The 22199-nt window shown below is 43.8% G+C and overlaps 1 protein-coding gene across 3 annotated transcripts in view; it reads right to left on the bottom strand.

Annotated features, from left to right (window-relative positions):
- The window catches only part of med15 (mediator complex subunit 15), a 172158-nt gene that overhangs the window by 80341 nt on the left and 69618 nt on the right, over positions 1-22199 (bottom strand). For 2 of the 3 annotated variants that reach the window (XM_072243499.1, XM_072243502.1), the window contains 2 exons: positions 18712-18819; positions 2643-2752 (listed from right to left, as the gene is read on the bottom strand). In XM_072243499.1, coding sequence (XP_072099600.1) covers positions 2643-2752; positions 18712-18819 — 218 coding nt within the window. The remainder of the gene's footprint in view (positions 1-2642; positions 2753-18711; positions 18820-22199) is intronic. The other variant, XM_072243500.1, reaches the window with a different exon arrangement.

Raw genomic sequence — 22199 nt, 5'->3', positions numbered from 1 at the left:
AAGTGGTCCCAACACTGACTGCTGCGGATCACCACACTGGCAGCCAATCTGAAAAGGCCCCCTTTTAATCCCACTCATTGTCTCCTGCCAGCCAGCCAATCTTCCATCAACGCACATATCTTTCTAGTAATACAATGGGCTCCCATTTTGTTAAGCAGCCTCATGTGTGGCATCTTGTCAAAGGCTTTCTGAAAATCCAAGTAAACAACATCTTTTGTCTATCCTGCCTGTTATTTCCTCAAAGAATTCCAACAGATTTATAAGGCAACATTTCCCCTAAAGGAAATTATGTTGAGTTTGGCCTATTTTATCACGTGCCTCCCAGTACCACGAAACCTCATTCTTAATGGTGGCCTCCAACATCTTCCCACCACTTCAGTGGTGGGATAAATGACCTATAATTTCCTTTCTTACGCCTTCCTCCCTCCTTAAAGGGTGGAGTGACATTTGCAATTTTCCAGTGGTCCAGAACAATTCCAGAATCTAGTGATTCTTGAAAGATCATTACTACTGCCTCCATGATCTCTTCAGCCAACTCCTTCAGAATCCTGGGGTGTAGTCCATCAGGTCCAGGTGGTTTATCTACCTTCAGACTTTTCGTCTTCCAATGCACCTTCTCCTTAGTAATAACTACACTTGCTTCTGACCCCCGACACTCTCAAATTTCTGGCACACTGCTTGTGTCTTCCACAGTGAAGACTAACGCAAAATACTTATTAAGTTCCTCCACCAATTTTTTTATTCCCCATTATTACTTCCCTAGCATCATTTTCCAGTGGTCCAATATCTATTTTCCCCTTTCTTTTATTCTTTATATAGTTGAAAAAACTTTTGGTAATGATGAAAAGTTTAAAGGGAACATGAGTGGAAACTTCTTCACTCAGAGGGTGGTGAGAGTACGGAATGAATTGCCAGCACAAATGGTGTATACGAGCTCAATTTCAATGTTTAAGCAAAGTTTGGATAGGTAGATGAATGGCCCTAGACACTCTAGCCATTGTTGCTCTGCCATCGTCCCTGCTAGTGTCCCTCTCCAATCAACTTTGGCCAGTTCCTCTCTCATGCCTGTGTAATTCCCTTTATTCCACTATAATACTGATACATCTGGCTTATCAGATGTGGATGTAATGTATATGAATTTCAGCAAGGCATTTGATAAGGTTCCCCATGCGAGGCTCATTCAGAAAGTAAGGAAGCATGGGATCCAAGGAGACCTTGCTTTATGGATCCAGAATTGGCTTGCCCAGAGAAGGCAAAGGGTGGTTGTAGATGGTTCATATTCTGCATGAGGACGGTGACCAGTGATGTGCCTCAGGGATCTGTTCTGGGACCCCTCCTCTTTGTGATTTTTATAAATAATCTGGATGAGGAAGTGGGGGGATGGGTTTAGTAATTTTGCTGATGACACAAAGGTTAGGGGTGTTGTGGATAGTCTGGAGGGTTGTCAGAGGTTACAGCAGGGCACTGATAGGATGCAGAACTGGGCTGAGAAGTGGCATTTGGAGTTCAACCCAGATAAGGGTGAAGTGGTTCCTTTTGATAGGTCAAATTTGAGGAATGAATATAATATTAATGATAAGACTCTTGTGGAGAATCAGCAAGATCTTGGGGTCCGTCTCTATAGGACATTCAAAGCTGCTGCGCAGGTTGACAGCGTTGTTAAGAAGCTGTATGGTGTGTTGGCCTTCGTCAACTGTGGGATTGAGTTCAAGAGCCGAGAGGTAATGTTACAGCTATATGAGACCTCAGTCAGACCACACTTGGAGTACTGTGCTCAATTCTGGTTGCCTCACTATAGGAAGGATGTGGAAACTATAGAAAGAGTGCAGAGGAGATTTACAAGGATGTTGCCTGGATTGGAGAGTATGCCTTATGAAAATAGGTTGAGTGAACTCGGCCTTTTCTCCTTGGAGCGATAGAGCATGAAAGGTGACATTATAGAGGTGTATAAGATGATGAGAGGCATTGATCGTATGGACAGGCAGAAACTTTTTCCCAGGGCTGAAATGGCTAACACAAGAGGACACAGTTTTAACGTGCTTGGAAGTATGTACAAGGGGAATGTCAGAGCTAAGTTTTTCACACAGAAAGTGGTGGGTGCATGGAATGCACTGCCAGCAAAGTTAACAGAAGTGGATACAATAGGGTCCTTTGAGAGGCTCTTAGAAAGGTATATAGAGCCTAGAAAGCTAGAGGGCTATGCAGTAGGTTAAGTTTAGGCAGTTCTAGAGCAGATTACATGGTCTGCCCAACACTGTGGGCTGAAGGGCCTGTAATGTTCTGTAGATTTCTATGTTTCCAGGTGAACATCTTCCTCTTAAACTGCAGGATGAATAGAATTATGATCAGTGCTTCCCGCAGCTTCCTTTACCTTAAATTCCTAATTCAAATCCAGTTATTATGGCCACTCCCTTAGTCAGCCTGTCTACATACTATGTCAGAATCCTTGCAAATGAGTTTGTAAACAAAGTTTACAAATGACAAATCCTCTCATAGCAATATGACTATTGAGAGATAATGTCAGATAGCAAACCCATCCAAATTTCTATTCATACAATTCATTTAATTAGGTCACTTTAACCTTTTCTGCTCCAATGCTTCCAGCAACATCAAACTTGGAAAATAGACTTTGCTGTGATTACCTGACAGAGCTCTGCTGGGATGAAGGAGGCTGTGGTGATGGCTGAGGCTGGGGTGGTGGGAGCATTGGCTGCTGGACTGGAGACGGTATCATAGCAATTGTATTGTTAACCTGCAGATCGTCAGACACAAACAATATAGGAAATGAACATCACAATGTCAAACCAGTCCTGCTTACCCTCAAACAGCAAAACCTGAAAGATGCCTCCCATAAAAGAGTGGAAATTCTAACAAACTATCATCACTGTTTCTAGGATAAAACCACAGCACTTCTGTAACCCAATCATAATGTGTTCACTCCGGATTCCCATCAATCGAATTCCCATTGCAATTCAGTTTGGACTAAGTTGATTAAAAAATAGATTACGAGACATAGGAAACTTCCTCAGCCACACCCTGCCCACAAAAGGATGTTCTGCTTTTGTTTGGCCATACTTGAAAAACACCTCTTTGTCTGCAACGCACTTTGAGACTTCCTAAGGATGTAAAAGACAACATATAAACATATTTTTTCATTGCTAAAGTCAAAACCCAAAGAAAGGCAAATGCAAGTTAGAAGAGTTGCTTCAAATCAATACTAGAGTTTTATAGTTTGTCAGATAACCACCTGAGCTATTTGTTGTTAAAGAAATACCTCAAGACCATTGTATACATTCTGAACGTTTTATGAACCCATGAACACTACCTCATTACTTTGCTCTTTTCTTGCACTATTTACATTTCTTAATGGAACTTATAATTATTTATGTATTGCACTGTACTGCTGCAGCAACACAATGAATTTCACATCAGTAATAATAAACGTGATTCTGATATTTGCACTTCAATCAGACTAGAGACAGAATCGGAGCACACACCACATACCACTGGGATTAATCCATGAGCTGTGCTGAATTAGTCAGCCCCAAAGGCCTACTACAATTAATTACCATATACAAGAGATGGGAGGGTAGATCCCATGCTACGACAAGATGCTCTACTGTTGAAAAGAAGTATTTTGCCAAGGGTCTTGCTCAGGAGAGACTTGGAGCAATTTCAAATCTATGCTGTCGTAATGGATGATTAATTTACTTGTACATGAAGTATTCAATTTACTGAGCTGGGCTATCCGTATGTACATGATGTCCCCTACACAGAAAAGAGGATTTTGTAAACAACCAGCAGGGTAAGTGGTGGTGCCCCTGGAATCAGTACAAGGAGGATTCTGAATATGCACAGCTCAGCAGAGGTACAGTTTAGTTTAAAACAGAGAACGCCATCTCCACGGCGCTTCACTCGGCCCTGACCCACCTGGGCAGCCCCAACTCCTACGTCAGAATGCTGTTCATTGACTTTAGTGCAGCATTCAATACTGTGATCCCCTCCAAGCTGTTCACCAAACTTCGCCAGCTTGGTACCAGCTCATCTCTCTGCAATTGGACCTTGGACTTTCTGACTAACAGACCCCGATCAGTTAAGTTAAGACAACCTCTCCTCCTCCACTCTCACCCTGAACACTGGCGTGCCTCAAGGCTGTGTGCTGAGCCCTCTTCTGTACTCCCTTTTCACCTATGACTGCGTTCCTGTACATGGTTCTAACTCCATAATCAAGTTTGCAGACGACACCACGGTGGTTGGCCTGATCAGAGGGGACGACGAGACGGCCTATAGGGACGAGGTCCAGCACCTGGCCACGTGGTGTGCCAACAACAACCTGGCCCTTAACACCCAGAAGACCAAGGAGATCATTATGGACTTCAGGCATGCTAGGAGTCACACTCACGTCCCCATCTACATCAATGAAGCTGTAGTGGAGCATGTATCAAGCTTCAAATTCCTTGGTGTCCCGAAGACATTTCCGAGGATCTCACCTGGTCCCTGAACTCCTCCATCCTGATCAAAAAGGTGCAACAGCGCCTTTATTTCCTGCAGAGCATCAAGAAAGCTCACCTCTGTCCCAGGATACTGACGGACTTTTACCGCTGTACCACTGAGAGCATACTACCAACTGCATCTCAGTGTGGTATGGCAATTGTCCCGTATCGGACCGCAAAGCACTCCAGCGTGTCGTGAAAACTGCCCAGCGGATTATCGGCACCCAATTGCCCACCATTGAGAACATCTGCCATAAATGCTGCCCGGGCAGGGCAAAAAGCATTATCAGGGATGCATCTCACCCTAACCATAGAATTTTTACTCTCCTCCCATCCTGTAGGGCACTACAGGAGCCTCCGCTCCTGCACCAGCAGGCACAGAAAGAGCTTCTTCCCTGAGGCTGTGACCTGCTGAACCTCACATCACAGCACTAAGCAGTATTGTACCCATATTGTACTGTCTCAGTACCTTTATATTTGTGTGCTGTAGCATTTACATTTTATTCGCAGTTATTTTGTAAGTAACACTATTCTTTGCATTTCTGGTCAGATGCTCACTGCATTTCATTGACTTTGTATCTGTACTCGGCACAATGACAATAAAGTTGAATGTAATCTAACAGTATGGCCCAAGGTAGCAGTATGGACCAAGGTAGCAGTATGGACCAAGGTAAGGTCTATGGACAGTATGGACCAAGGTAGCAATATGGACCAGGGTAGCAGTATGGACTAAGGTAAGGACTATGGACAGTACGGACCAAAGGAACAGTATGGCCCAAGGGAACAGTATGGACCAAGATAACAGTATGGACCAAGAAAACAGTATGGACTAAGGTAAGGACTATGGACAGTACGGACCAAAGGAACAGTATGGCCCAAGGGAACAGTATGGACCAAGAAAACAGTATGGACTAAGGTAAGGACTATGGACAGTGTGGACCAAGGTAACAATATGGACTAAGGTAGCAGAGATAAAGTTTAAGAGAATGGGGGATTCTCAGATTCCTGTAAACAATGGATTCAGTACTGAGCAACACAAATGAAAATTCCAACATCTGCAGATTTCTTCGTGTTTGCATTTTTAGATTCAGTACTGACTATGTCTGTGACTACAGTGTGTTTGAATAATATCTCACAGCTGCTTTCTTTGGAACAAGATAAGGGTTAAAGTTCGCCCAGATCCACATGTCTCTGGGCTTTTCACACCTTTTGATTTTGACAAAAAGCAGTACCTGATGGAAATTAGACAGAACATTCCTTTCTTAATTAAAGCACAAATTTGACGGATGTTCTTATCTTTGTCATTAAGTTGTGGCTCCAGCAAACCAGGTAGGACATTCCTTTCTTTAATTAAGGTAGCTGGAGGGTCTAACAAATTGATTGTACTTTTGTATCAATAGTCCATTGACTTGACCAGAATGATTATCAAACTGATTGTTCTTTTGTATCGGTGGCCTTATAACTTCTGACAATTCTGACATCGGGCAGTGAACTTGTAGAACCGCCGGGGAGATGAGAAAGATTCTCTCCCTGATGTCGGGTCCAAGTTCACTCGTCGGCGGAGCTCGAAGAAATAAACGGGTGAAAAGATAAGTAACGATCTTTTTGTGCTGTTGTTATTTGATCCAGCAAATTTACGTTTACATTTGGTGCCGTGACTCGGATCCCAACATAGGGAACGTGTCTCTGGGCTGAGTAAGTGACAGGGGGCTTGAATCCAACACAATTGAGTAGCAGACGCCCCGGGGTAGTTTACCTCTGGCTACTCCTTGTGTCCGACCGAGCATTTTTGCCCCTCGCCCATTGGGACTGGTACCTTGACGGGATTGGACCACCCGTTTGGATACAGAATTTAAGGTAAGCAGTTGTCTCTTTTACATTGCTGCGGGTGACAGGATATGGCCGGTTGAAATTTGATGATTCGGAAAAGGGGTTGCGCATGTCTCAAGATATGGCCGGTTGAAATTTGTAAATAATACGAGACTGGCAGCCCAGTTAAATTCTCACCTTAGCAGCAGAAATATGGCAGGTTGAAATATAATGAGACAGTTCAGGATAAAGGAGGAAAGGCCTCCAGACTATGTGAGAGTTGGGTTTTTTTTGCGAGTATTAACGGAAAATAGACTCACGGTTTTTTGTGAGAATTAAAGGTTGCGGGTGACATTGGGTATTCTGCATTGTTCCTAAGGAAAGAGTCAGGACTGGGGACCCCCGGTCAGGAGAGGCGGCCACCGCTACCTGACAGATTTGACCATATCAGCCTGTCCTGATAATATGGCCAGTTGAAATTGATTAAAGGGGAGGCAGGCTGGCTAAATTTCTCACCCAGTGGCTTGTGCCTAGGCCCTTGTGTTGTGTATTTTGTGTCTATAAGCTGTTTGTCTCATTGGTTTGTCTGTGTTTTGTGTATTTGTGATTCTGGCTACTTGCTTTACTTTGTCTTCACTTGGTCAATGTGGTTGTTTTAAATGTGCTCTATACTTGACCTGACTTGATAATTAAGAACAACTGATAAAGGCAATAATGGGACAGGCCCTTGATACAGCTCTGTGTGAATGAATACCGGATAAGAAAAGGACCTCCGGATGTTAAGTGCAGCGCTAACAAAGAAACTAGGGAAACAGTGTGGCCACCAGGGGAAACAATTTGGGAAAATAATTGTGGTAAAAAGTGGAAATTATTGATTAAAGAATGGAAAGGTAGAGCCTATACTAAATGGAAAGGTACCTTACTGGCCAGCTGGAGGAATAATGCATGTGGTAAAGGGATAAGGTATGTATGGCAGAAGGGACTCCCAAGAGTTGGGAGACACTGCAGGCGGAATGCTAATGGGTAGGAAGGAGAAGAAAGAGAGAACGAGAAACAACGAACACAGCCAAAAGCAGATATGGACAGACAGGAAGGTTTAAAATCAGCAGTGCCGCGCGCGAAGATCTAGGGCCGATACGGGATCCCGAACCCATACCTGGCATACCGACCCAGTTTAAGGACAGTGATTGCGATGAGGATTGGGCACCCACCTTATCCCCCACCTTACCAGGGGCCGAGTGCACCCAGTGCTTCCGAACCCCAATCCTCCCAGTACTCAGATATGGTGGCCACTCAGGTAAAACAGCAGCGGCAGGGAAGGGAAGGCTTCCTATACCCTGAGATCCAGAAAGGGAATACCAGGGATTATTCTGAGACAGGGAGGGAAGAATCCAATAAAACCCCAGAGTTAACGGCTCCACAGAGACAACTGCCCACCCGAATGCTGCCCAGTCCACGAGCAGCCGAGGAGGGGCAGCCTCAGTAACTCTTGTATGCACCCTGGAAGCCTCAAGAGATGATAACAATCATAAATCAGGCCCCCGATAGAAAAGAAAAACCAGCACAGTTTGCTTAGTATGTCCGCAGTACTATACAAATGTATAATGCGGCCCCGTGTCTTTGCTGCATGATTCTCTCCTCTGATGAGGGTGGAAATGGAAGGCAGGATTAAGATAGCAAACCTATCAGGAGTTACCGGCAGGAATCCATAATGGGAATGAACAGACAGACTGGATTATTCAAGCCTTGGAGAGGGCTCTCCAACAACCTGTAAATATCACTAAAGTACTTGAATGCAAACCTAAGCCTGGGAAATTGGGACCAAGCGATTGGGAGTGATTTATGACCTGCTATGGCACTTTCGCAGGAGACCAAGCCTTTAATTATGGTAATCCGCTCCCCCCAGTTTAATGCCCTACTGTTCAAGTGTTTACTAACTAAATTAGCCAACAGGATTAAAACTAATAATATGTTTTGGCCTGACAATGACCGAAATCAAATGTGACGAGCTTTGACATATTACTGGAACCCAGCTTTTGAATCCCGATCAACCCCGAAGGGAACTAACATTAAAGGTGAATATGTTTAGCGGGAAGAAGGATGCTTCCTACCGTGAGTACCACCCCTCACGAAGAGCCCAATATAATATTGCAAGATGCTGCAATTCTAATTCCGTTTATGATGGTATAAGAAAAGGGATACCGGCTATCAGTCACTACAATCACTCTGGGTTCAAAGGCACAGAACGTACATATTCACGTACCCAGTCGCTGCAGGTGAAATTCCAAGGGGACGCAGTGTGAGGTTTAATTTACAGTCACCACCAGTCTGGGGTGTAATCCAGCAGAGTGAGACTTGCTCTGTCCATTGGAAGTCAAGATTCTATGCACGGACAAGGGTATCACCCTGGGACTAGCGAACAACCAACACCCCCCCCCCCCAACCCTGTGGTGGGCACTTAATTTGGACTCCACTACATTTAAACCCCCTCTGCCAGAGGCAGACCCCCATGTGACTCTGTACTATGATCTTACAGGGTGCTCAACTGAGGAAAACCAGTATTATGCAGCCCTCGAGGGACAGAAGTTCCCAGTCACGGTGATTGGAGAGGTTAAAGGAAGAGAGAGCGGGCAGTGCATTACTGGCCGAAGTTCCGGATTTCCTTTGGCGACAGACATGACCGGTGGTTCCCTATACCACCGTTGGGCTTTGCCCTGGGTTCAAGCCAAAGAGCCTAGGTTCCTTGCCTAAACCCTGACGAAACAAGCATCCAGCACCGAGGGAGACTGGCGAGACTTGGCCGCGGGCCAACTCCGATACTGGAAGGAGTCAAAGGTGAAGACGGGACATCTGGTAAGACACTCTTTTAATATTGACCGAACACAAAACGTTGTACCCCATCTCTGGGCAATTTCAGGCCATGAAATCGGAAGTCGGTCGCACCAACTGCAACCCCCCCCCCACCCCTGTCCAGATCACCGTGAAAGAAGGACAGACTCTCCCACCCTTTCCGCAATATCCCCTCAAACCCGAGGCAACGTTTTATGAGGATGGAAGCTCTTTTGTGGATCCAGCAGGAAAATGATGTTTTGGCTATGCGATAACTGACGACAGTGAAGTAATTGAGCAAGTCTCCTTTGCAGCAGTTGTCTCCACCCAGAAAGCTGAGCTATTTGCTCTGACTCATGCCTGTATCCTAGCAATGGACTAGTCTAACAGCGTACTCAGTTCTGATTTTGAAGAATCTACCACAGAACCAATTCTTTGTAGAAGACCTTAAAAAAAATGCCAAGTCATAAATGAAGATGACTTTGAAGAGGGAGTCCACAACTACTTGGAACAAAATAAAAAGGGCCTGAACGAGGACTTCAGTGGAGGAGCCAAAAGTACAAGCCTAAGCTGGAATTCTCTTTGATTTAACGTTTCGAATTTTAAAATGAAAAAGCCTGTGGAAAAGAAATCTCAAACAGATTAAAGTGTGGACTTTTACATAGACTCCCTTTATGGGATTCTTGACTTTCTCTGCACCCCCCCCCATTAGTAATGCTACCTTTGTAAACAACTCACTCACTGCTCTACAGCTACCTCGAGTTTTGGCTATTATTAGATGTGCAGCCCATACTGTACTGGGGAATCTGATGAGATATTTAAGGGTAATGCTCGGGCTGGTGCAGCAGCAAAACAGACAGCCTTGGACCCCACACTTTTAGTCCTCTCAGGAGCCTAACAAGTTCTTATTAGGCAAAACCGAAGGATGGGTATGCCAGATATGGGGGAAAATACGTAAATTCTAGGGGGACGTCCCTGAAGGAGAGCGCAAACTACGGTCCCAAATGGGTTGCTTGAACCTCAGACCAATTTATGGGTGACCCCTGCGGGACAGGTTTGTGTTCCCTCTGTGTTCTTATCTATCTTGATAGATTATGTAAGTAATTGTACACACCTGGGCAAGGAGGGAATGGTTAATATCTTGGTGGCGGTGGCGCCCTGGTTTCCAGCAAGCAGTTGAAAAGTGAGCCACGGCATGTGGAAAAAAAAACAAATGCTGAAAAGGAAATGCCTTGTGTTTCCGGAACTATCCCCTTGCCTGGTGGACCTTTTTCCTGTTTGCAACTTGACTTTGTAGAACTACCTAGAGTACATAGTTGTAAATATTGCTTGGTAATAGTAGATATATTTAGCAGATAGAGGCTATACCCACTACTGATAATACTGTTGTAAAACTATTAGGAGAGGAGAGGAGAGAGAGCAGCGCGCCACCTGTGCGCAGCCCTCCGGTGAAAAATGACATCATATCCGTTAAATAGGGGCCGTGGACAATTCTGATTTGATGGAGATGGACGTGAAAGCACAGAGGAACATCTGGAGAAATTTCTGAAACGCTCGTTCGCTGCTGTCGTTACTACACGGCCAGGAATCTTACGGAGGGAAGGCCTCAAAATCTCCGGCTTTGCCTGCTGTTGGCGACCGAGATTGAGGTCGAATCGTTCCGACAGAGATGGCGCTCAGTACTCAGTGTCGCAGAGCTGATTCGGAGGCTCGAAGTTTTCGGATGACTCAGAGACGGATTGTGGTCGGGCATGGCAGGGAGAGTTTTTCTTCCTTCTCCCATCTGCGTGAGATGAGGGACATTTGAGAGACTTTGAACTTTTTACTGTGCTCATGGACTTCTTCATCAAGTTATGGTATTGTTGCACTGTTGTAACTATATGTTATAATTATGTAGTTTTGTCAGTTTTTTCAGTCTTGGTTTGTCCTGTGTTTTGTGATATCACACTGGAGGAAATATTGTATCATTTCTTAATGCATGTATTACTAAATGACAATAAAAGAGGACTGCGTGCCTTCATAATCTAATCTAAAATATTATTAAGTGATTCCCCATTATAGACTCCCGGAAATGATAAGCTCAGACAATGGACCACACCTTGTAGCCAAAATAAATGAGGAAATCTGCAAGGAATTGGCTATAAAGCAACAGTTCCGCTGCACCCACCACCCAAAGGCAGCCGGTATAGTGGAACGAGCAAATGGAACCTTAAGGAATAAGCTAACTAAACTTGTGCAAGAAACTGGGCTAACCTGGCTTAAGGTTTTACCTCTGGCCTTGTCCCACATGAGAATCACACCCTCAGTTAAAACGAAGTTATCCCCCGCCGAGATTATCTACGGGAAGCCCATGCGAACCCCATGGGGGTCGGAACTGGCCCGACCTCCCCTTCCTGAAAGGATGGACATGCATACCTTAGGGAAGGAGATGGGAAAATATTTATGCAAGTTAACTAAAACTCTCCAAAGCTTGCATTCACAGACACAACAGGCAATCGAGACGACGACACCCAGCCTGAGGGTGACCACCTTAGCTACCTTGCATCAAGCCTGGAGATTTTGTCCTGAGTAAGAACTGGGATGGTAAGAAGTTAGAACCAAGGTGGAAAGGACCGTACAAGGTGCTACTGACAACACCTACTGCAGTGAAGGTGGAAGGGCAGCTCCAGTGGATACATCGAACAGACTGTAAACACGTTACTGGCGGAACTGATAAGGACTGAAAAATGCAGTGGTTAATGATGATTTTAATGACCTCAAGGGGACCTGGCCCTGTTTCGGGAGACCCCCACGTTAACACTTTTCTGTCCCTCCTACACTAAGCAAGTAAACGGGGAGCATGTTGGGTATGTTTTGTATCATGTTGTCGAGGTGACAATCTCTTCTTAAAAGTTATCACGTAATGATAAAAAGGAGGGAATGATAAAGTTTGAGGGAATGGGGGATTCTCAGATTCCTGTAAACAATGGATTCAGTACTATGTCTGTGACTGCAGTGTGTTTGAATAATGTCTCACAGCTGCTTTCTTTGGAACAAGATAAGGGTTAAAGTTCGCCCAGATCCACATGTCTCTGGGCTTTTCACACCTTTTGATTTTGACAAAAAGCAGTACCTGATGGAAATTAGACAGAACATTCCTTTCTAAATTTAAAGCACAAATTTGACGGATGTTCTTATCTTTGTCATTAAGTTGTGGCTCCAGCAAACTAGGTAGGACATTCCTTTCTTTAACGAAGGTAGCTGGAGGGTCTAACAAATTGATTGTACTTTTGTATCAATAGTCCATTAACTTGACCAGAATGGTTATCAAACTGATTGTTCTTTTGTATCGGTGGCCTTATAACTTCTGACAATTCTGACATCAGGCAGTGAACTTGTAGAACCGCCGGGGAGATGAGAAAGATTCTCTCCCTGATGTCGGGTCCAAGTTCACCCGCTGGCTGAGCTCGAAGAAATAAACGGGTGAAAAGATAAGTAACCATCTCTTTGTGCTGTCTTTATTTGATCCAGCAAAGTTACGTTTACAGCAGTATGGCCCAAGGTAGCAGTATGGACTAAGTTAAGGACTATGGACAGTATGGACTTTGATACCAGAGTGGCATTGCTCTAGACTGATTACGAGCATTTTAACACTCTGTGCCAGGAGATCCCTTTATAGGTGAGACGACCAAACATGTACTCTAAGTGCAGTCACTCCAACACATGCATTAAGACATCTTCGCTTCTCCATTCAAAGGATCACTATCTAATTGCTCACTATATAAAATATGGACTTAATGATGTTCTGAAAGTAAATATAAAACAAACCCCTCTCTCAGTGTACCTGCTGCCCAAGCACCCTCATGTTCAATAGGACTAAATGTTAAGACAGTAAATGAAGCAGACAGAACTCCAAGCTTTTGCTGCCAATTCCCACCTTCCTCCAGCTCTGGCTCTTCCTTTCCAGTTCGTGTTTTCTCCCTCTCCCGCTCGCCCTTCCCTCTCAATCTCCATCTCCATTCTGGAAATAGACTAGCCACATCATCCATTACAATCCTACAGATTTCCACAGCAAAAATGACGACACATTCTCTATTTTGTCAACTCGATCGTATCTTCCCACTTACTCTGTATTTGCTCTGATGATGAGACTCTACACATAGATGTCTTCCTCCTTCCCAAATGGCGTCTTCCCTTCTATAATCATAGTGGACAGAGCACTTGACCACATCTCATTCATTTTCTCTGCCTTTGCTCTCAACCACTCCTCCTGGCAGCATGTTCTGCACTTGAACTTCCTCAAGGGCAGAGTTCCCACAGTCCCCACCTCCCATCCCACCAGCTTCAACAACCAATGTATCAACTGTCACAATTTCCACCAGTACAAACAGGATCCCTTTGCCAAACACATCTCCCCCTCTCTTCCTCTTTCATCATTTTAATGAGGAAATGAGGATTATGGGGAACTGGCACAAGAAGAAGATAAGAAGCACAGAGAGAGTGGAAAGGTAGAGACTATTCTCCCCCACAGAGCAAAAATGGCTAATATGAGAGAGGAAGCACAGTATGGGGGGGGGGGGTGGAGTTAGAGGCAAGTTCTTTATACAGAGAGTGGTGGGTATGTGGAATGCCCTGCCCAGGTGGGGTGGGGGTGGGGGGAAGAGTTGGGTTGGTAGAGAGAGAGATACATTAAGGGCATTTAAGAAACTCTTAGATGGGCACATGAATGAAACATGGAGGGTTATGTAAGAGAAGGATTAGATTGATCTTAGAGTGTGTTAAAAGATCAATACAACTGTAGTCCGAAGAGTCTGCACTGTGCTGCAATGTGCTTACGATGTGATACTCCAGGTATATGGGGTGTCCAGAGAGGGGTAGCACCTCTGGTGGAACTGGACGCCCGAGGCCAAGAGAGTTGAACTGCCTCAGTGTGATGGCTGCTCCACTTTAAAAACGCTCCCGCACAGGTCCCTCTTTTCCTTCTCTCTTCTTGGTCAGATACAATGGACAACCAAGAGAGAGACTCCAGCTGTTGCAAATGTACACCTGGTACAAATGTAACAAAACTTCCCCATTCCCAAACTCCTTTGCAATAAATGCCATTTGTCCTCTTAACTACTTGCCTCACTCTCTGGTAACAGTTTGTGATTCACACTCAACGATTCCTGGACCTACTGCACTTCATTCACATGCAGTCTCTCTCCATTTCCATAATTTTGATTATTTTTACCATGGGTCATGACTTCATACTGCCTCTCATTGTACTCCACTTGAGAGGAGAGCTATGGTCTGAGTGTGGGTAGAGAGGACTAGGCAGGCAGACCATAAAGACAAGTCAGCACAAACTAGATGGGCGAAAGGGCCTGTTTCTAGCTTCAGTGCTCCATGACTATGACTTGCCAAGTTTTCGCCCACTCACTCAACTCATTTATATTTTGTTGCTATCACTGTATCCACATCACAATTTGCCATTCCACCTATTGTCATGTTGTTTCAACCTTACTGATCTGAGTTTCAGATACGGACGTACATTACACTAAAACTGTCTAGTTCAATTTCCACAACGCAGCCCAATTCTGCCCCTGCCTCAGAAAATCTATTGCACATCAGCTCATCCGTGGTTTTGTTAGCTCTACTGCCTCCCTTAGTCATCACAAACTATACATCAGGGGTGATACCTCATCCCTGATGAAGATGGCAGAGTTGTTCATCGATATCTATACCTGACTGGAAACCCAAAGAGTTTATTCGTCCACATAGACAAGGTCAGGACTGAAAGCACATCTCCGGCTCTGTGGGGCAACGGCTCTATAGGCTGCATCACCGTGCCGTTCATCTATTCATGTAAAACAATCAGAAAGAGCAGGGCTATCGGAATGCTGAATACCTCCAAGCCAAATAAGCACTTGAACTTCTGGAACAGTAAAACCATGAGACTGAAGAGTGATTGGCAAAAATTGTTGATGAGGCTAAAGGAAACCCAACAATGCAACTCACTCCCTTTTATCGTGCTTATTTGTCATGCTCTTCGCCTTCTGGAACTGGAAAATTACCATCACATGTGCAGAGATATAGTGAATAACATTTTTGAAAGCCATTCATATGAAGCATTTCATAAGAACATAAGAAATAGGAGCAGGAATAGGCATCTGGTCCACCAGGCCTGCTGTACTGTTCAGGAAGATAATGGCTGATCTGTCTGTCTTTTCCCCATAATCCTTCATTTCAAAACAGAAACACATCAAGATAGTACAAATCTTTAAGGAAAGGAAATTGAGGCAAACTCAGTATGGTTGCCTACTCATCTGGCTGATTAGATCCTTCTCACTATCGGGGATCCTGATGACTGACAGTGAACAACTCTCTGAATCCATGAACTGTCTGCTGTTGGAGAGAAGGGAACAGATGGTAGACAGGTTGAAGCAGAAGTGTCTTGGGTGAAGTGGCTTTAAACTGCAGAAAATAATTTAATATAAGCTTAGGCCAGTATTACTGGCTGGAATGGAACAGGATGGAATATACTGAGAGTCTGATTCTTCCATATGACCCAGATATTACAGCATCTGACATACAGCAGTTCAGTAGGTAAGCATATTGGTGAGTATATCTAATGTGACAGGAATGGAGTTTTTGAAATGTACCATTATCAGATGTTTCATAATTATTGAAGTCAGTGCCACCAGGCAGTAGTCATTTAGTTCTGAAGGTGTAGAGTTCTCTGGTACAGGGATGATGGTGGCTGATTTGAAGCATGTGGGACAGCAGCCTGGACGAGTGAAGTGTTGAAGATGTCCGTGAAGACATCAGGGAACTGGTGTGCACACTCCCCGAGAACTCAGCCTGTGACGTTTTCTGGCCCGGCCAGGGGTTGACTCTCTGCAAAGCCCTTCTCCCGTCTGCTGCTGTCACAGACATTGGCTGCTCACGTGGGAGTTTCCATGGCCGGTGAAATGCCAGCTCGTTCATGTCTACCACGAGAGAGGTAGAACAGTAATGATATAAGGTGTTTTGGGCAGAGTCAGACAGTTGCAATCCCTCACAATTAACTGTCTTAATCACAAGGCACATGTTGAAAAGCACCTAATTTTTAAAATAATTTAAAATAAATTGTTCTTTTGCTATACCTTAACTGTCAATCTATAGCTGGAGATGTTTGTACAGACTTCATGGTCTGAGTATCTGTTCCTATGCTGAAGCATTCTGTATACTATCTCCTGATTTTATAATAAAATTTATACAATGGATTCCAGTTCGTTGGGGCACATTGGGACCAGTACATTTTGGCCCAATTAAGTGGCTACCCTAATTAGCCAAAGTCTCATGCAAATAGATAAAAACATATTAAAAAAAAGAAAAAGTACAATTTAACTAACAAATTATGTATTTAAATGAAATACTGAAGAAATTAGAATATTAGCAATACTACTATAGTACTATAAAACTGTGTATAGTAGTTATCAACAGAGGAATTCATCCAGCACACGCTGCTGTGTTCTTTTGATTGACTGTACATGAACAAAGCCAGCACAGATACCTAGTGCAGATAATGGACCACCTTCATACAAAGCCATCAACTAATACATCCTCCAAGTTTTCATTTCCATTTGTAACATTCAAGATAATTGTCAATAACTTCAAATTCTTCGTAGTTCCTAACTTGATGAAGTAGTGAAACAGTTTCACTTTCACTCCCAGCGGTTTCTGACATCTCCAAGCCTGAATGCTTGAAACCACAGTGAGCAAGACGGTTTTGAATTATCTTACTGCTTATTCCTCACCAGCTAACAGTGACGAACACAAGTGCACAAAACTCTTTGGTCTAAGCACAGTAGAGTGTCTACGGCCACACAAGTGCAATACAAGTGCAAGTTTGAAGCTGCTTTTTCACATCAATATGGGCTGTATTTCAAAAAATAAAATTAATGAAACACAGAAACCAAAGACCACACAAACCCAAAACTAATATCGGTTCTGAATAGCTGACTGAGTGTAACCTCAAATCATTCAAGCCCTCATTTCTTCAAAATTCTAATTCAGCAAATTATTCATTTTACTCTTCTTGAAATTTAATGGATTTTTAAAAAGATTAAATTTAATCTTGCGTATTTTGATCAAGCAAGTGTGGCAGCAATACAGATGGTGGACACGGGTGCTCCGACAAACACACCTCTAATGCTCCAGCTACCGTCCTCTTCTCCCATTACACACCTCAGTGGCTTTTCATCAAGGCTCTGCATGGACAAGACCAACCTCTTCCCTGTTTTCTATATCTGTCCCACTTCCACTTTCCTAGCACACATGCCCAAATGACCTAAAGCTGTTCAGCCATGCAAAGGCATACCAAACAATTCCAATATCTGTAAATGTATACTTTACAAAGTAGGGTTTGGAAAGAGGGTGAGCCTATGGTAACAGAGCAGAGACAGGAGCTCTGGTAAAATATCCCCCTCTCTAACCAACGTGCATTAGTTCCTGTCGGTCACTCAGCTTGCAGCCTGTAGTCACCTGGTCTGTTGCTTATGAGTATCATATATTCCTAGTTTCTGTCAATAAAACACGCTGGGAACTGGTGATCTGATTGTGCCGCACACTGTATCCCACTCCCAGAAGACATACAGTACTGTGCAAAAGTACTTGCACAATATTTAGTAATTTTATGTATAGTACTGCTGCTGCAAGAAAGAGAAAAATTCTTGACATATGTGATGATAACCCTGATTTTGATACGGATCTCCTTTGTGGACTGGGAGTGAGGAAAAGGGCAAGGAGTGAGGAATCATGGTTGGGAAAAAGGGAAGGGAGTGGGAAGCACCAGAGAGATATTTTGTAATGATCAATAAACTAATTATTTGGAATGCAATGACCTTGCTTGGTGTCTCAGGGCTGGACCAGCGCCAACTCTGCCCCTGGCACTCCTTCGCTGCCACCTGTCCCACACACCCCTAGCGGCCTCCACCCTCACCATTCCCAACATTCTTTGCTCTTGCCAGATTTACGAACCTGCTCTCCACTCCACATTGACAAATAGAGTACGTGCAAAAGTATCCTAGTACTATGTGCCTAAGACTTTTGCACAGTAATGTAAATGAGACAAAGTAAATCATGTAAATAGTCTTTAATCACACACAAAAATGATCCATGAAATGTTCAAGCAGATTTGTCCAAGCAATCTTATTTTGGTGCTCCTAACAACTTAAGGAGTGTGCCTAACTAACATTCTTTCTTTCTCTCCATTCCTGTACTCATGGTCACACCTCACTCTCTCTACAGAGTGATGGTCACCCCACAAATCTGTTCGCACATTATGAACCTACATACTGCTTGCCTCTCCTATCCCCAATCTTCACAAATTTCTAATGGTGAAACAGGACCACGGTGTCAGGAGAGAAATTACTGAATTGAACAGAAAGAGTAAGAGTTTGCTTTGCCTCTAACCTTAGACAGAAATACCATTTACTCAGAACACAATAAATCACAGATATTGAGACAACCAAGCTGAATTTCATGACAGTTCAGTCAAACCTTTAGTTTAAAATAAATCCAAACCTGAAACACTAAAAGCAAGTCAACCTACACACCAGCCTGCAGTACAGTTAAATACCTGTGCCATTTGCTGTCCTCCCAGAGGAATGGCGTTTTGAGGCGTGGACGATGCAACAGATGCAGGTGGGAACCGTGGTCGCACAGTGCGGGTCATAGAAGACATCATCTTTGAGGACAGAGGGACAACAGACAAATAATCGCAAAACAAGAATGCAGTGCTGCAAGGACCAAAAGGAAGCGCACACGTCCCCTGTGAGTGCAGAGTCTCCAATGCAGGGCAGCACGCGGCTGTCCGAACTCCTGTCACACCACGCATTTCTGTTGTGTGGGGAAAGCAAAGCCACTGTCAACACACCCAGAGTCGAACAGGAAAAGTAAAGAGATCTGCTTTAATGTTCCCATTGTAATTAACTCATAGACTTGTTTAATTGAAGAAAAAAGTTAATTTTAGATCCACTTTTGCTGGGGGATGGAAAAGTATTCAAATTAAACCCAGAATCTCACACATTTGTTAAACTTGACAATGTGCTGAACAACAGAAGTTGGTAGGTGATCTCGAACGTTGTTACTGCAGCACCTGTGCTGCACCAATTTCAATAGAAAACAGTTTAATTAAACTCTTGGACTTGGTCTCATCTACCTGGATGACAGACTTGAGTGGAGTACCAATGCAGAGGCTACTTATGAGAAAGGCCAGAGTTGCCTCTACTTCCTGAGGAGACTGAGGTCCTTTGGAGTATGCAGGCCTCCCCTTCACATGTTCTACCAGTCTGTTGTTGCCAGTGCAATCTTCTATGCTGTGGTGTGCTAGGGCAATGGCATAAACCTGGGTGGTGCCAACAGGCTCAATAAACTGATTAGAAAGGCTGGCTCTGATATAGGAGTCAGAATGGACACACTGGAGGCTGTGGTAGAACAAAGGACCCTCTGGAAAATCCTGGCAATTCTGGACAATGCTTCTCACTCTCTGCGTGCCGCCTTGGCTGAACAGAGGAGCACTTTTAGTCACAAACGAAGACAACTTGCCTTCTGTCTCTACAATGACTCAACCTATAGCAGGGAAGTGATGGCCCCTTCTTGCTAGACTGTTTGAGGTAACCTATTTTTTATTCTTTCTTACTTATCTTCCAGTATTTGTATATTTGCGTACTTGTAATGTTACGGTAACGCTGTAATTTCATTTGGTATCAATAAAGTATCTATCTATCTACCTATCTATTTACAGAAGCTTCAAGCACTATTTTTAACCAAAGCTAATATTCAATGATCAAAAGGTGCAGACACTGTTTTACATCTGTGTAGTCGACCAACAACTGGACAAAACTGTTATAAAGTTTGCATGAGTACATGACGATGGTGACTACATGCTCAGCGATCAGGCTGCTATCAATAATGTGCTTTGCAAGTAAGTTATTAAATGCCACTGAACTGGAGAATGACACTAATACACTTCATCCATGCTTTCCCCAGCAATACTGATGCTTACTGGTAGAGTCCAATACCTCAATCCAATGAGCCATTCAGCATTCAGGAGTTGGGGTTATGTGTCAGGGGGTTCCCAAATTGGGCCTATCTTGCCCTCATCTAATAGTCATTCAAAATCTTTCAGAGGGAATGGTAACATATTAAATATTAATTAGACACATCACTTTAATGCTTTGTTGCCCTGAAGAACCTGTACAATGGTGCCACACAGAGGTAATGACGTTATTTTACTGAATGAAATGTGCTGCCCCTCCTTCCCATACCCTGAGTGAGAGTGTGTCCTGCCAGTGATCATCACACCACACAACAGAAATGAAAGGAAGAGGGGGAAAAGTCACAAAGTAAATTGCAGCAATACAGAAAGCAGGTTCTCCAAATCTTGCTTTCTTTCGGGTTTATTTTATTGCGGCAGTGCACTCTTAACCTGCTCAGTTTTCAGTCCTGGCACATTAATTGATCTATTTTTGCATGTGGAAATGCTTTAGATAATAGTGAAAAAGAAATCAAAATGTTTTTCTTTCCCACCTGCTCCTTAAGATTTTTAAGGACGTGTGTGCTTTAAAAAATAAAGTTTATATTCAGCAATACTCAAATGAAAGAGGCAGCTCGAGCAGTGACCACAGGACAGATGATCCAATGATTCAATTAGTTCACAGAAACACAGATAGCTAGCAAAGGGAAATGAGAGGCAATTCAGATGGGAAGTGTAACATGCACTGACCAACAGGCAATAGCTGGATCGAGACCGACCCGAGTGGGGAAGTTATTCTGGAAAACACAGTCTACACTTTGAAATAAGAGCCGGCATAGAACAATGCGTTGAATTACCTCCTTCTGGGCTGCAACCATTCTATAATACACAACAAGTCAAGGCACATTTTTGGGACAGACGATAAGCCTGTCCACCAAGCTGACCACCAGTTCTGACTGGTGCTACTGTGCACTGCCTGTCCTTGTGCCTAACTACATCTTTGCAGCTTCCATCATAAACATTAGGAGTATCATCGAAAGTGACCAGCAAGTTGGTTGTGTGATTAAGTTACTTATCTCTCCTTTCTGATAGTTACATTTTCACTGCCCATTCATGACCAAAACTAGAGCCTGACGTATATGACAACTGCTCTCTACTCTCCTGGAAGTTAAGTAACACTCAAAGAAATTTCACCACACAGTTTCCTGGACTGCTTCAGAGTTCAGATTGACATTCTGCTCTCAATGTCTGAAGAAAATATTACTTTCCAAAGTCCTTCCAACGATCTGATAACCCTTTTAAAAATTCTGTACTTCATCCCACTCCCAAGTGTTGTGAAATGGGAAATGGTCAGTGACGTCAAAATTCATCATTACAGTGAGCTGCCATGTCCTGTCCCTTCCTGCACAAACTGAACTTCACTGAGAACACAGTTAATACTTTTCACAGCTCCTGCATCAGGAAGACAAACAAACTGCCTACAATCTTTACCCAGTGTGGTATTATACACACTGATTTCAGAAAATTTATGACACCAAATGGACCATTATCCCATTGTGTTGATGCCAGTCCAAAGCAAGCTGCCCAGTCTAATCCAATCTTCCCTGCAGGTCTCAGCTCCTGAAGTACATATCCAAGTACTGTTTAAATGTGATGAGGGGCTGACCTACCAATCAGATATAATAAACAATCCTAATGGATTCACATTATCGTAGCTGGTACTCCCAATATGGCCTCGTCTAGATCAGTAAATCCCAGTACATTTGGGGGAGCACTTCAAAGCTCCTTCTTTCACACTACCCACTGTGAACACCCAGGATCCCTAGGTGGGCATCCACTTCCCACTCCCACTGACATGTCTGTCCACAGCCTTCGCTACTGCTACGTTGAGCCAGACGCAGGTTGGAGGAGCAACACCTCATTTTCTGTCTTGGTAATCCCCAACCTAATGGCATCAACATCAATTTTTCTAAATTCCAGTAACTGCTGCCTTCTGTTTCCACACCCCCATTTTACTTCCCTTTATCCCTCTGTTACCCCTTCTCTCCCCCCCCATCCTCACAACTTGCCCATCAACCTACCTCTCCCCT

The sequence above is a fragment of the Mobula birostris genome, chromosome 25 (genome assembly GCF_030028105.1).
Source record: "Mobula birostris isolate sMobBir1 chromosome 25, sMobBir1.hap1, whole genome shotgun sequence".
Lineage (NCBI taxonomy): Eukaryota > Metazoa > Chordata > Chondrichthyes > Myliobatiformes > Myliobatidae > Mobula > Mobula birostris.
The sequence above is the reverse complement of the archived record's forward strand: the minus strand, read 5'-3'. Positions and strand labels throughout refer to the sequence as shown.